Raw genomic sequence first — 14,284 nt, 5'->3', positions numbered from 1 at the left:
GTTTTGTGTATCACCATGAAAATTTAGAGGATTGTTAAGCAAGCGTTTCTGAGTTCAGGACTATAAGTTTTATAAGGTTTTGTTTTGAAATGAGGTTATGGGAAGCATCAGAATGGCATGGGGGGTATTTTCAATTTAACATTGCGGAATGTGAAAAATCCCCGCTGGCTATAGTATACAGCCACTCTTGTGGCTATATAATCAGAGCTAAGGATTATTTTTGTGAGGCCAAATTCACACCATACAATTATTCCACTATTGTTCCACTTTCAACAATCATGCCTTCCCCCCAAAGAATCCTGAGAAGTGTGGTTTGATAAGGGTGCTGAGAAATGTTAGGAGAAGCCTGTTCCCCTCACAGAACTACAATTCCCTGAATGGTTTAACAGTCAGTCCCTTTTTCCAGAAAACTCTGAGAACTGTAGCTCTGTGGCAATATGAGTGTCCTAACAACTCTTGGCACCCTTCATAAACTACACTTCACAGGATTCTTTGGGGGAAGCCATGACTGTGGAATAATAGTGGAATAAATGTATGGTATGAATGTGGTGAGTGAGCTTCATAGTTCAATAGGGATGAGTCTGTGAGTCTACTACAATGAAATTTAATATTACATCTTCTGGACTGCAGTGATGCTGGCAATGCTGCATTTATAGGACTGGGAGGGGTGACGTGATAGTGTGGTCGAGGGAGCTGAGGTGATGCTCCTGACCTTCATACCTCTTCACTCCATCTCTATCCCAATGGGTCCAGCACCACCAAGAGGATGCCACTACCTCTGCCTCTGCTCTGGACGAGCCACCGCTGATAATACTGCCACATGCAGTTAATAACTGTTTACAGTCAGTGGTGAAATTGTATACCAGGTTTAGGTCAGCTTTTTTCTAGCAAGAACCAGATGAAAATATTATGTTAATTGAATGAAGATATTTCTCTCTTTTTCTTCAAGGGGGTACAATGAAGGCCATCTTTCCCCTCTTCTTTTTAATTGCTGGGATCCTTGCTAATCGCCCTTACCCACCGAATTTTGTAAATCCCAACAGTATCTACAACAAGTGTGACATCTATGAATCCTATCCCCAAGATATGAACCATCCTAATGGAGAAGGAAGACGGATGCCAAACCAAGTGCTAGTCAACAGCAATTCTGACTTTGCATTCAAGTTCTTCAGGCAGGTTTCTTCCAATGGAGGCCACCGAGACAGTTCAGGCAAGAAGAACATTGTCTTCTCTCCCATGTGCATCTCCTTGGCCTTTGCAATGCTGGCCTTGGGTGCCAGGGCCAATACCTTAAACCAGATCCTTACAGGACTTGACTTCAAGCCATCAGAGATCCAGGAGAAGATGATACATGAAGGTTTTCATGATCTCATCTACATGTTAACCAATGGGGGTTCAGGCCTCCAAGTGGAGATGGGGAATTGCCTGTTTGTACAAAATCAGCTGCATCCACAAGAGCAGTTTCTAAATGAGCTCAGAAACATCTATGGAGGAGACATCTATCTGGAAAACTTTAAGAACACAGCGGAAACTGAACAACACATCAATAATTACATCGAAAGGAAAACCCATGGGAAGATTTCCAAGCTTGTCGATGGAGTCAACCCAGTTACTGAAATACTACTGGTTAGCTATATTTACATGAAAGGTAAGGGAAGCTAATGGGCCTCTCCTTTGATCTCATTTCTTCACCTTGTAGCTAATCATAGAATCATAGAATAGTAGAGTTGGAAAAGGCCTATAAGGCCATCAAGTCCAACCCTCTGCTCAATGCAGGAATCCAAATCAAAGCATTCCCGACAGATGGCTGTCCAGCTGCCTCTTGAATGCCTCCACTGTCAGGGAGCCCACTACCTCTCTAGGTAATTGGTTCCATTGTTGTATGGCTCTAACAGTTAGGAAGTTTTTCCTGATGTTCAGTCAAAACCTGGCTTCCTGCAACTTGAGCCCATTATTTCATGTCCTGCACTCTAGGATGATCGAAAAGAGATCCTGGCCCTCCTCTGTGTGGCAACCTTTCATGTACTCAAAGAGTGCTATCGTATCTCCCCTAAGTTGTCTCTTCTCCAGGCTAAATATGCCCATAATCATAGATTCTCATTACTTTCTATGTAGTTCTAAAGTGAAACTTCATTCTGCGCACTGAAAGTATGCTTATGCTTTTGTTTGCAAGGAGAACATTTGCTCAGGCAACTGATCCCAGTATCACAGTGATCCTATGTAATAATCTATTGCTGGAGGTTCCTAATAATTAGGGCTGTGCAACCTCCCCCATTTTGTTTGGAGCCCAATTCAGTGATCCTTGCCCTAATCTGGGGCAGACCAAATTGGGGACCTCAATTTAACATGCAATTGGTGGCAAGGGTAAGGCAGAAGAAGGAGACTATGTAGAGACTCTTGCCTGTAACATCTCCCATCCCAACTCCATATTTAATCAGGGTTGTAAACCCTAATTAAACATGCAGTTGGTGAGGGGAGGGGGAGAGGGAGAGAAGACAATACAAGTGAGAGTCTCTGCCTCCATCTTCTCCTTCTCCCCCCCCTTTGCCACCTGACTCTCCCTGACAGTCCCACATTGCTCTAGATGGACCTGACCTGGGATGATCTGAATCTGCCTTGACCCAATCTGGTCAAATCCTGGATCAGCTCAAGGCCCAATTTGGTTCAGAATGTAGGATTTGTCCAGACCAGATTCATAGAAGTACCAGTAATACTATGACTTCTGCGAAGTGTAGGGATGGGAAGATCTGTCAGTTTTGGTCCTCTCTGTTTCTCATTTTTCCAATCTTAAAATTCAGTTCTCCACATTTCTGTAGGAATTCCTTTAAAAAAAAAATTCTCATGAAAAGTCTCTGGCATTTTAGTGTGAATTTCTCCTAATAAACACATTTTTGTAGGCAGTTTTGACAAAAACACACATTTTGGAAAGCCATTTCTCGTCATATAATGATGTGTTAGTTTCAGTTATATATTCATTTTATGCACACTTTCACCTAACAGATGCATTTTTGTAAACATTGTTTGGTTGGCGAACTGCATTGCAAAATTTGGATGAGTGCAAATTTCAAAGGATGGCTGTGTTTCAGTTCTCATATTGTTTCAGAATGTGAGAATTTGATAGATTCTGCTTGAAATGTGAACTGAAACAAATTTCTCGCCCATCCCTAGTGAAGCTTCAGCGGAAATGTAAACAACAACGGATCTTCTAGTGTTAGTTGTTCCATTATTCATCTTCAGCAACTGCCACTTAGAAAACTCTGGCTCCAGAGCATTAATATATTTGTTCACCATTTGTATCCTTTCTCTATCCACCTTTTTACTATCTCCTGACATGTATTTTACAGCTGAACTTGGATCAGGCTCACAAGCACTGAAAAAGAATTGCATTCATTAAGAAGAAGGGAAAATAGAGATTTTGGCTTGAACAATATGCTGGGAGGGTTGTTCTGTTTTTTAAAATGACTTCCATTTTCAAGGTAAATAACGCCACTAGGATTCCTTAGTAAATTCATTAAAGTTAGCAAAAGTATTTAAAATAAGTCCAGTGAAGAAAGTAAACCTCTGATTTGGATAATAAATAAATAAAGAATTAAATGCATTCCCATATATGAGGCAAATCCTGAAGATGTGGTCAGTTATGTACCACAATTAAAAGATATCAAGGTGTGGATCTATTACGTTATTTAGTTATTAGAGCCTATGAATTTAGGCCGGAGAAAAGTTAGTAAATACAAAACAGAGTTTAAACCACTGTTGTATTTCAAAGATTTATAGAGTTGGAAGATACCTTATGGGTCATCTAGTCGTAAGAGCATAAGAGCCTGCTGGATCAGTCCAAAGGCCCATCTAGCGCAGCATCCTGTTCTCACTGGATGGGAAGCGGGCAAGAGTGCAACAGCATTCTCCTACCTATGATTGTCAGCAAATGGTATTCAGAGGCTTACTGCCTTCAACAGTGGAGGTAGAACATAGCCATGGTTTACAGCCTTATTCTCCAAGAATTTGTCTAACCCTCTTTTAAAGCCATCCAAGTTGTTGGCCATCCCTGCCTCTTGTGGGAGTGAATTCCATAGTTGAACCATGCATGATGTGAAGAAATACTTTCTGTTCTGAATCTTCCAACATTCAGCTTCATTGGATAGCCACAAGTTCTTGCGTTACGCAAGAGGAAGAAAAACATTTCTGTATCCACTTTCTCCATGCCATGCATAGTTTTATAAACTTCGTTTTTAAATACACTACTCACTTTTTCTCTAAACTAAAAAGTCCCAAGTGCTGCAACCTTGCCTCACGGGGGAGTTGTTCCATCTCCTTGATCATTTCGGCTGCCCTTTTCAGAAGCTTTTCCAGCTCTACAATATCTTCAATGCACAATGCAGCAACAGCATCCCTGACAGATGGTCATCCAGCATCTGCTTAAATCAAAACCATGTCAATTTTCCCCTAGACTGTGCCATTCCAGGCATGGAGAGTTGAATGCTTGAATGTTTTCCAGTAAAAGATAATAATACCTTCATGTATGCTCTCTTTCTATATACACACAGACTTTCTATGTGAAGGGTTTTTATGTTTCTGTTTGTTGGTTCTTTGCTTTTTGGATGGGTATAGAGGAGCATTCAACCTTATCTGCAGCTTGAAATGGTATTAGTCCCAAGAAAAGTTTGGTTCTAAATTCTGCATTCTGCTTTCAAATGGCTGTTAACTTTGTGTTTTGAAGTGATACAAGGAATAGAGATATCTATAGACAGACCTATTTTTTTTAAAAAAAACACACTAGATGCTGCAATAAACTATTTAATACATTGTACTATAAAAGGGGTACACTTTTGTGTTTATTTCCTCCTCGGGAAGTATGAACTGCATTTGCTTTTAGTGAATCAAATATACATTCCTCAAATTATGATTTTTGCAACTGTTTCATCATTGCCACCCCTAAGGGTGTGCACATCTGTGCACATAAGCAAAGTTCTTGATTTGTTTATAACTATTTCAGCTAATAGCTGCTGGTTAGTGAGAACAATTTGGGGCTTTAAGCTTTTCTACATTGAGTAAATAATTATAGTCACAGTTTCATTGGTACCATGATGTTCTTTCAGGAGACAGACCTTGGAAAATCTGGAGGCAACCACAGAGATAAGAACATATTAGAGTCACACACAGACAGAATAGTAAATTGAAAGTTGTGATTGGTCTTGATTCTCTATGAATGCAGAGCGGCACAGCTGTATCTCCAGCATTGCTGTCATGGCAGCCATCTATACCAGGGGACAAAAACCTTTTTTAGCATAAGGCAACCTTCCAAAGGCCACATACAAGTGGTAGGCAGGGCCAGAGGTGAACGTGGGCAGAACAAATAAACATTTTACCTTTGTACAGTAAGCTAGTCTACTCTCTCTCTCTCTCTCTCTCTCTCTGTGTGTGTCTCTTATTGTGTATGTGTGTTATGTGCCTTCAAGATGATTACAACATATGATGACCCTATGAATCAGCGACCTCCGATAGCATCTGTTGCAAACCACTCTGTTCAGATCTTGTAAGTTCAAGTCTGTGGCTTGTTTGGTCCATCCCTTGTTTGGTCTTCCTCTTTTTCTACTCCCTTCTGTTTTTCCAAGCATTATTGTCTTTTCTAGTGAATCATTTCTTCTCATGATGTGTACAAAGTATAATAACCTCAGTTTCATCATTTTAGCTTCTAGTGATCATTCTGGTTTAATCTGTTCTAATACCCAATTATTTGTCCTTTTTGTGGCCCATGGTATCTGCAAAGCTCTCCTCCAACACCACATTTCAAATGAGTTGATTTTTGCCTTATTTGCTTTTTTCACTGTCCAACTTTCACATCCATACATAGGGAATACCATGGTCTGAATGATCCTCATTTTAGTGTTCATTGATACATCTTTGCCTTTGAGGATCTGTTCTAGTTCTCTCATAGCTGCCCTCCCCAGTTCTAGCCTTCTTCTGATTTCTTGACTATTGTCCCCATTTTGGTTAATGACTGTGCCGAGGTATTGATAATCCTTGATTATCAATGTCCACACTGTCAACTTTAAAGTTACATAAATCTTCTGTTGTCATTACTTTACTCTTTTTGACGTTCAGCTGTAGTCCTGCTTTTGTGCTTTCCTCTTTAACTTTCAACAGCATTCATTTCAAATTATTACTGGTTTCTGCAAGTAGTATGGTATTGTCTGCATACCTTAAATTATTGATATTTCTCTCTCCAGTTATCATAAGAACGTAAGAAAAGCCTGCTGGATCAGGCCAGTGGCCCATCTAGTCCAGCATCCTGTTCTCACAGTGGCCAACCAGATGCCTGGGGGAAGCTCGCAAGCTGCCCGAGTGCAAGAACACTCTCCCCTCCTGAGGCTTCCGGCAACTGGTTTTCAGAAGCATGCTGCCTCTGACTAGGGTGGCAGAGCACAGCCATCATGGCTAGTAGCTAGTGATAGCCCTGTCCTCCATGAATTTGTCTAATCTTCTTTTAAAGCCATCCAAGCTGGGGGCCATTACTGCATCTTGTGGGAGCAAATTCCATAGTTTAACTATGCACTAGTAAAGAAGTACTTCCTTTTGTCTGTCCTGAATCTTCCAACATTCAGCTTCTTTGAATGTCCACGAGTTCTAGTATTATGAGAGAGGGAGAAGAACTTTTCTCTATCCACTTTCTCAATGCCATGCATAATTTTATACACTTCTATCATGTCTCCTCTGACCCGCCTTTTCTCTAAACTAAAAAGCCCCAAATGCTGCAACCTTTCCTCGTAAGGGAGTCGCTCCATCCCCTTGATCATTCTGGTTGCCCTCTTCTGAACCTTTTTCAACTCTATAATATCCTTTTTGAGATGAGGCGACCAGAACTGTACACAGTATTCCAAATGCGGCCACACCATAGATTTATACAACGGCATTATGATATCGGCTGTTTTATTTTCAATACCTTTCCTAATTATCGCTAGCATGGAATTTGCCTTTTTCACAGCTGCCGCACACTGGGTCGACATTTTCATCGTGCTGTCCACTACAACCCCGAGGTCTCTCTCCTGGTCGGTCACCGCCAGTTCAGACCCCATGAGCGTATATGTGAAATTCAGATTTTTTGCTCCAATATGCATAATTTTACACTTGTTTATATTGAATTGCATTTGCCATTTTTCCACCCATTCACTCAGTTTGGAGAGGTCTTTTTGGAGCTCTTCGCAATCCCTTTTTGTTTTAACAACCCTGAACAATTTAGTGTCGTCAGCAAACTTGGCCACTTCACTGCTCACTCCTAATTCTAGGTCATTAATGAACAAGTTGAAAAGTACAGGTCCCAATACCGATCCTAGAGGGACTCCACTTTCTACAGCCCTCCATTGGGAGAACTGTCCATTTATTCCCACTCTCTGCTTGCTGCTTCTTAACCAATTCCTTATCCACAAGAGGACCTCTCCTCTTATTCCATGACTGCTAAGCTTCTAGTAGGTTACTGAGACAGGACTTTCCCTTGCAGAAGCCATGCTGGCTCTGCTTCAGCAAGGTTTGTTCTTCTATGTGCTTAGTTAATCTAGCTTTAATAATACTTTCTACCAGTTTTCCAGGGACAGAAGTTAAGCTAACTGGCCTGTAATTTCCGGGATCCCCTCTGGATCCCTTTTTGAAGATTGGCATTACATTTGCCACTTTCCAGTCCTCAGGCACGGAGGAGGACCCAAGGGACAAGTTACATATTTTAGTTAGCAGATCAGCAATTTCACATTTGAGTTCTTTGAGAACTCTCGGGAGGATGCCATCCGGGCCCGGTGATTTGTCAGTTTTTATATTGTCCATTAAGCCTAGAACTTCCTCTCTCGTTACCACTATTTATTTCAGTTCCTCAGAATCCCTTCCTGCAAATGTTAGTTCAGGTTCAGGGATCTGCCCTATATCTTCCACTGTGAAGACAGATGCAAAGAATTCATTTAGCTTCTCTGCAATCTCCTTATCGTTCTTTAGTACACCTTTGACTTCCTTATCATCCAGGGGTCCAATCGCCTCCCTAGATGGTCTCCTGCCTTGAATGTATTTATAGAATTTTTTGTTGTTGGTTTTTATGTTCTTAGCAATGTGCTCCTCAAATTCTTTTTTAGCATCCCTTATTGTCTTCTTGCATTTCTTTTGCCAGAGTTTGTGTTCTTTTTCATTTTCTTCATTCGGACAAGACTTCCATTTTCTGAAGGAAGACTTTTTGCCTCTAAGAGCTTCCTTGACTTTGCTTGTTAACCATGCTGGCATCTTCTTGGCCCTGGAGGTACCTTTTCTGATCTGTGGTATGCACTCCAGTTGAGTTTCTAATATAGTGTTTTTAAACAACTTCCAAGCATTTTTGAGTGATGTGACCCTCTGGACTTTGTTTTTCAGCTTTCTTTTTACCAATCCCCTCATTTTTGTGAAGTTTCCTCTTTTGAAGTCAAATGTGACCGTGTTGGATTTTCTTGGCAATTGGCCATTTACATTTAAATTATGTTTAATTTAATAGCACTGTGGTCACTGCTCCCAATCGGTTCAACAACACTTACATCTCGCACCAGGTCCCGGTCCCCACTGAGGATTAAGTCCAGGGTTGCTGTCCCTCTGGTCAGTTCCATGACCAACTGGTCTAGGGAATAGTCATTTAGAATATCTAGAAATTTTGCTTCTTTGTCATGACTGGAACACATATGCGGCCAGTCTATGTCTGGGTCATTGAAGTCACCCATTACTACCACATTTCCTAGTTTGGATGCTTCCTCAATTTCATATCTCATCTCAAGGTCTCCCTGAGCATTTTGATCAGGGGGACGATAGTCGTTCCCAGTATTAAGTCCCTCCTGGGGCATGGTATCACCACCCACAACGATTCTGTGGAGGAGTCTGCCTCTTTTGGGGTTTCGAGTTGCTGGATTCAATGCCTTCTTTCACGTATAGAGCGACTCCGCCACCAATACGTCAATGCTCTCCTCTAAGACCAAGCACTCCAGTTCTCCCATCTTGGTTCGGAGGCTCCTAGCATTAGCGTATAGGCACTTGTAAGCAGTGTCTCTCTTCAAGTGTCTTTGGCACTTGTGGTTTGGCCTGTGGTAATTTTGCTCTTCTGAATTGATATCCTGTGCCCCTGCTCTCACAATGCCTACTTCTAGGCCTACCCCTTTTAAAATTTCATCATTTCCTTGGTTTTTATCCCAGGGGGGAGGTTTATTCCGAACCGGACCTTCCTCAGCTCCTGTCGGGTTTCCCCCCTCAGTCAGTTTAAAAGCTGCTCTGCTAACTTTTTAATTTTAAGTGCCAGCAGTCTGGTTCCATTCTGGTTCAAGTGGAGCCCGTCCCTTTTGTACAGGCCCGGCTTGTCCCAAAATGTTCCCCAGTGCCTAACAAATCCAAACCCTTCCACCCAACACCACAGTCTCATCCACACATTGAGACTGCAAAGCTGGGCCTGTCTGGCTGGTCATGCGCGTGGAACTGGTAGCATTTCAGAGAAAGCCACCTTGGAGGTCCTGGCTTTCAGCATCCTACCTAGCAACCTAAATTTTGCTTCCAGGATCTCACGGCTGCATTTCCTCATGTCGTTGGTGCCAACGTGCACCACGACCACTGACTCCTCCCCAGCACTGTCTACCAAACTATCTAAACAATGGGCGATATCCGCAACCTTCGCACCAGGCAGGCAAAACACCTTGCGGTCTACACGCCCATCACACACCCCACTGTCTATGTTCCTAATGATCGAATCACCCACTACAAGGATCCCTCCAGCCCCTGGAGATATATCCTCAGCACGAGAGGATAGCTGCTCATCCCCCAAGGAATGGGTCCCTTCTAAGGGATCGTTTCCCTCTTCCTCAGCTGGATGCTCTCCTTCCCCGAGACCATCATTCTCCATGATAGCAGGAGAGCTATCATCGTTGGAGTGGGACACAGCTATAACGTCCCTGAAGGCCTCCTCCACACACCTCTCTGCCTCTCTCAGCTTTTCCAGGTCCGCCACCTTGGCCTTAAGGAATTGAAGTCATTCCCGGAGAGCCAGGAGCTCATTGCACCGAGAGCACACCCACGACTTCTGTCCAACAGGCAGATAGTCGTACATGCTGCAGGCGGTGCAAAACACTGGAAAGCCCCCACACGCCTGCTGGCTTCTTACCTGCATAGTTTTGTTTAAGGTTTATTATGTCAATGGGTTAGAGACTGCGGTTTAGTTGAGGTCAGGGAACAGATGGGCAGAGTGGGGGGCCCTGGCCTCCTCTTACCCTCTTTTCGCTCTGCTGCTTAACTCGCCTTGACACTTTGTCAGCTGGGGCCTTGACGCTTCATACACCCTGGTTGCGAAGTCTGAGGCAGGAGGTGAGACGACTAGAGCGCCGGTGGCGGAAATCCCGCTCTGAAGATGTTCGGACACAGGTTAGAGCAGCAATAGCTGCCTACCAGGTGGCAATAAAGGCAACAAAGAAGGATTTCTTTGCTGCTTCTATTGCATCCGCAGAGTGCTGTCCCAGGAAGTTGTTCCAAGTGGTCCGAAGCCTGGTCGGTCCAGTTGCTCAGGAACCCTTGGAGCATTCAAAGGCTTCCTGTGACAAATTGGGAAGGCACTTTGCTGATAAAGTCGAACACCTGAAGAACTCGATTCCGTACGCTGTGGATGCAGTAGAAGATCCAGAGTTGACCAATTGCAGTCCGGTTCGTTGGGATCGGTTCCAGCCTCTTCCTTCTGAGGATGTGGACAAGGTACTTTCAACGGTAAAGCCTACCACCTGTCTGATTGATCCTTGCCCATCATGGTTCCTTATGAATTGTAAGGAGAAATTGGGCGAAGGGATCAGGGCAGTGGTAAATGCATCCTTGAAAGAGGGTGCATTGCGACCAGCCCTCAAGGAGGCAATTATAAAACCTTTTCTAAAAAAGTCCTTTTTGGATCCCCAAGTCTTGAACAACTTTCGCCCCATTTCGAATTTGCCATTTTTGGGCAAAATCATTGAGCGAGTGAGTTGTCAGCACACTTGGATGAAACGGATTATTTGGATCCATACCAATTGGGTTTCAGGACTGGACATGGTACTGAAACAGCCTTGGTCGCTCTGGTGGATGATATGAGGAGGGCATTAGACAGGGGAGAATTCACCTTTCTTGTCCTCCTGGATCTCTCAGCGGCTTTTGATACCGTCGACCACGGTATCTTGTTAGATCCCCTGGAAGGATTGGGAATAGGAGGCACTGTTTTGCAGTGGTTCTGTTCCTTTCTCTTTGACAGGCATCAACAGGTAGCATTGGGGGATGAGGTTTCAGACCCTTGGCCCCTCACTTGTGGAGTGCCACAGGGTTCTATCCTCTCTCCCATGCTATTTAACATCTATATAAAACCGCTGGGAGCTATCATCAGGAGTTTTGGGCTGCGGTGTCACCAATATGCTGATGACACGCAGCTCTATCTCTCTTTTAAATCTTCACCAGAGTTGGCTGTGGAGACCTTGTCCAAGTGCCTGGAATCCGTGAGTGGGTGGATGGGAAGGAACAGGCTGAAGCTCAATCCTGATAAGACCGAGGTGCTGCTTGTGGGTGACAGGGGAAGGTTGGGTATTGTTGACCTGCAGCTTAATGGGGTAAGTTTACCCCTGAAGGATCAGGTCCACAGCCTCGGGGTGGTTCTTGATTCCAAGCTGTCCATGGAGGCTCAGATTTCGGCAGTGAGCCGGGCAGCTTGGTATCAACTACACCTCATACGGAGGCTGCAACCCTACCTCCCTATTCATCAGCTCCCACTGGTAGTACATGCCCTGGTCACCTCTCGATTAGACTACTGCAATGCGCTCTACGTGGGGTTACCCTTGAAAATGGTCCGGAAACTACAATTGGTGCAGAATGCGGCGGCTCGTCTGCTTACAAACAGCCGCCGCCGTGATCACATCACGCCAGTATTATTTCATATACAATGGCTTCCAATTGTTTTCCGGGCCCAATTCAAGGTGTTGGTGTTAACCTTTAAATCCCTATACGGTCTCGGCCCAATTTACCTGAAGGAGCGCCTGCAGTACCACAAATTAAGCCGCCCGACCAGATCAGCCACGCAGGGCCTTCTCTCCGTCCCACCAACGAAAACAGCTAGGCTGGTGGGGACTAGAGAGAGGGCATTTTCAGTGGCGGCCCCCACTCTCTGGAACTCCCTCCCGTTCGATCTTCGCCATGCCCCTTCCCTGGATACATTTTGCCGAGCCTTAAAAACTTGGCTCTTTGGACGGGCCTTCGGGATTTCCGGGGTGGGCTAATTTTTCTGTGATTGCTTTATAATTATTCATTGATTGCCCTAAATGATTTTATACTGCTGCATTAGTGTTGGCTGCATTGTATTCTATTTTGTATTATATTGTATTTTATTGAATTTTAATGCGTACGTCGCCTAGAGTGGCTCTGGCCAGATAGGCGACACAAAAATTAAATTTATTATTTATTATTATTATCAGCTGGGGCTCCCTCTAGCTCATGGAGCAGGCTCCCTCGCTAGGGTGCTCTGACTTTATATGTGTGGCTGGTTCCTCCCAGCTACTGCTGCCAGCCAATGATGTGTTACTTGAGGCTCATGGCTCAACTATCAGCTGGGGCTTAACTCTTTAGGATTACCTCAGGCTTCCTTCCTTTGAAGGCCTCCTTCATCTTGATCCATACCTGCTTTCCATATGATATGTTCTGCATATACATTAAACAAATAGGGTGATAAAATACACCCCTGTGTCACACTCTTCCCGATGGGGAACCAATCAGTTTCTCCATATTCTGTCCTTACAGTAGCCTCTTGTCCAGAGTATAGGTTGTGCATCAGGACAATCAGATGTTGTGGCACCCCCATTTCTTTTAAAGCATTCCATAGTTTTTCATGATCTACACAGTCAAAGGCTTTGCTGTAATCTATAAAGCACAGGGTGATTTTCTTCTGAAATTCCTTGGTCCATTCCATTATCCAACATATGTTTGCGATGTGATCTCTGGTACCTCTTCCCTTTCTAAATCCAGCTTGGACGTCTGGCATTTCTTGCTCCATATATGGTAAAAGCCTTTCTTGTAGAATCTTGAGCATTACTTTATTTGCATGGGATATTAAGGCAATAGTTCAATGATTACTGCATTCCCTGGGATCCCCTTTCTTTGGAAATGGGATGTATATTGAACGCTTCCAGTCTGTGAGCCATTGTTTAGTTTTCCATATTTGTTGACAAATCTTTGTCAAAATGTGGACAGATTCAGTCTCAGTAGCTTGTAGCAACTCTATTGGTATGCCATCTGTTACTGGTGATTTGTTTCTTTCCAGTATTTTAAGAGCAGCTTCCACCTCACATTCTCCTCTCTCTTATTATCAAAGTTCAATGACACATTCCAGCTAGGAAAAAACACTAGGTGTGAAGCAGGGCTGTTGAGGGGTGTGGCCCGGGGAGAATTCTAAGGGCCAGATAGAAAGGCCTGAAGGACCACATTCAGCGTCAGGCCTGAGGTTCCCCACTCCTGATCTACACTTTGCGTTGGCAACGGGAATGTTAAAATATTCAGTGTAATACAAAAAGTGCTAAAAGCAAGACTATATGTTGGCATCGCCTTAGGCTTCAGTGCAGTAAAGGCAACATCTGTTAAACAGAATGCTGGACCAGATAGGTCTTTGGTCTTATCCAACGAGGCTCTCATGTCCTTATTTAAAAGAGGGTTAGACAAATTCACAAAGGGTAAAGTTGTCAATGGCTAATAGTCATGATGGATATATCACCTCTAGTATCGGGGGCAGAGTGCCTCTGAATACCAGATGTTGGAGATTATGAGCAGGAGAGGGCTATTGTGCTCATATCCTGCTTGTGGGCTTCCCTGGAGCATCAGGTTGAACACTGTGAGAACAGATAGGCCTTTGGTCTCATCCACAGGGCTCTTCATGTATTCTTAAAGGTGGATAGATCTTCCTTACTCTGTCTGGGCTTTGGATTTCTCATTGGTTTCTACACCACATGCCATTTTTTTCTACATGCATAGCATCACGTTTGAAAAAAAGTGAAAACATTCCTTTTGCAACCTTGCATGTGCTTGGAAACTGTCAGCCATGACATCATGGCTGCCCAAGGGGTACATGTGGCAGCCAAGTCTGCCCACTTCTGGACTGCTTCTCCCTGACGTGAGAAATCCATGGCTGGATTGTATCCCTTTAGGCTACAGGTGTGGAATCCCTTGCATGTAGAACACATTTTTACAGACAATTTATCTTAATGTAATGCCTTGTTGCGTGTTCTTTTCAGTGTATTCGTTTTGTGCACCTTTTCCT

The 14,284-nt window shown here is 43.7% G+C and overlaps 1 protein-coding gene across 2 annotated transcripts in view; it reads left to right on the top strand.

The window, feature by feature from the left end:
• Positions 1-14,284, top strand: part of LOC133378420 (alpha-1-antitrypsin-like) — a 33,970-nt gene that overhangs the window by 13,721 nt on the left and 5,965 nt on the right. For both annotated transcript variants that reach the window (XM_061613261.1, XM_061613259.1), the window contains one exon: positions 950-1,648. In XM_061613261.1, the coding sequence (XP_061469245.1) occupies positions 958-1,648 (691 nt within the window). In that variant the 5' untranslated portion in view covers positions 950-957. The remainder of the gene's footprint in view (positions 1-949; positions 1,649-14,284) is intronic.

The sequence above is a fragment of the Rhineura floridana genome, chromosome 2 (assembly GCF_030035675.1).
Source record: "Rhineura floridana isolate rRhiFlo1 chromosome 2, rRhiFlo1.hap2, whole genome shotgun sequence".
Lineage (NCBI taxonomy): Eukaryota > Metazoa > Chordata > Lepidosauria > Squamata > Rhineuridae > Rhineura > Rhineura floridana.
This window is presented reverse-complemented; position numbering and strand designations above follow the sequence as displayed.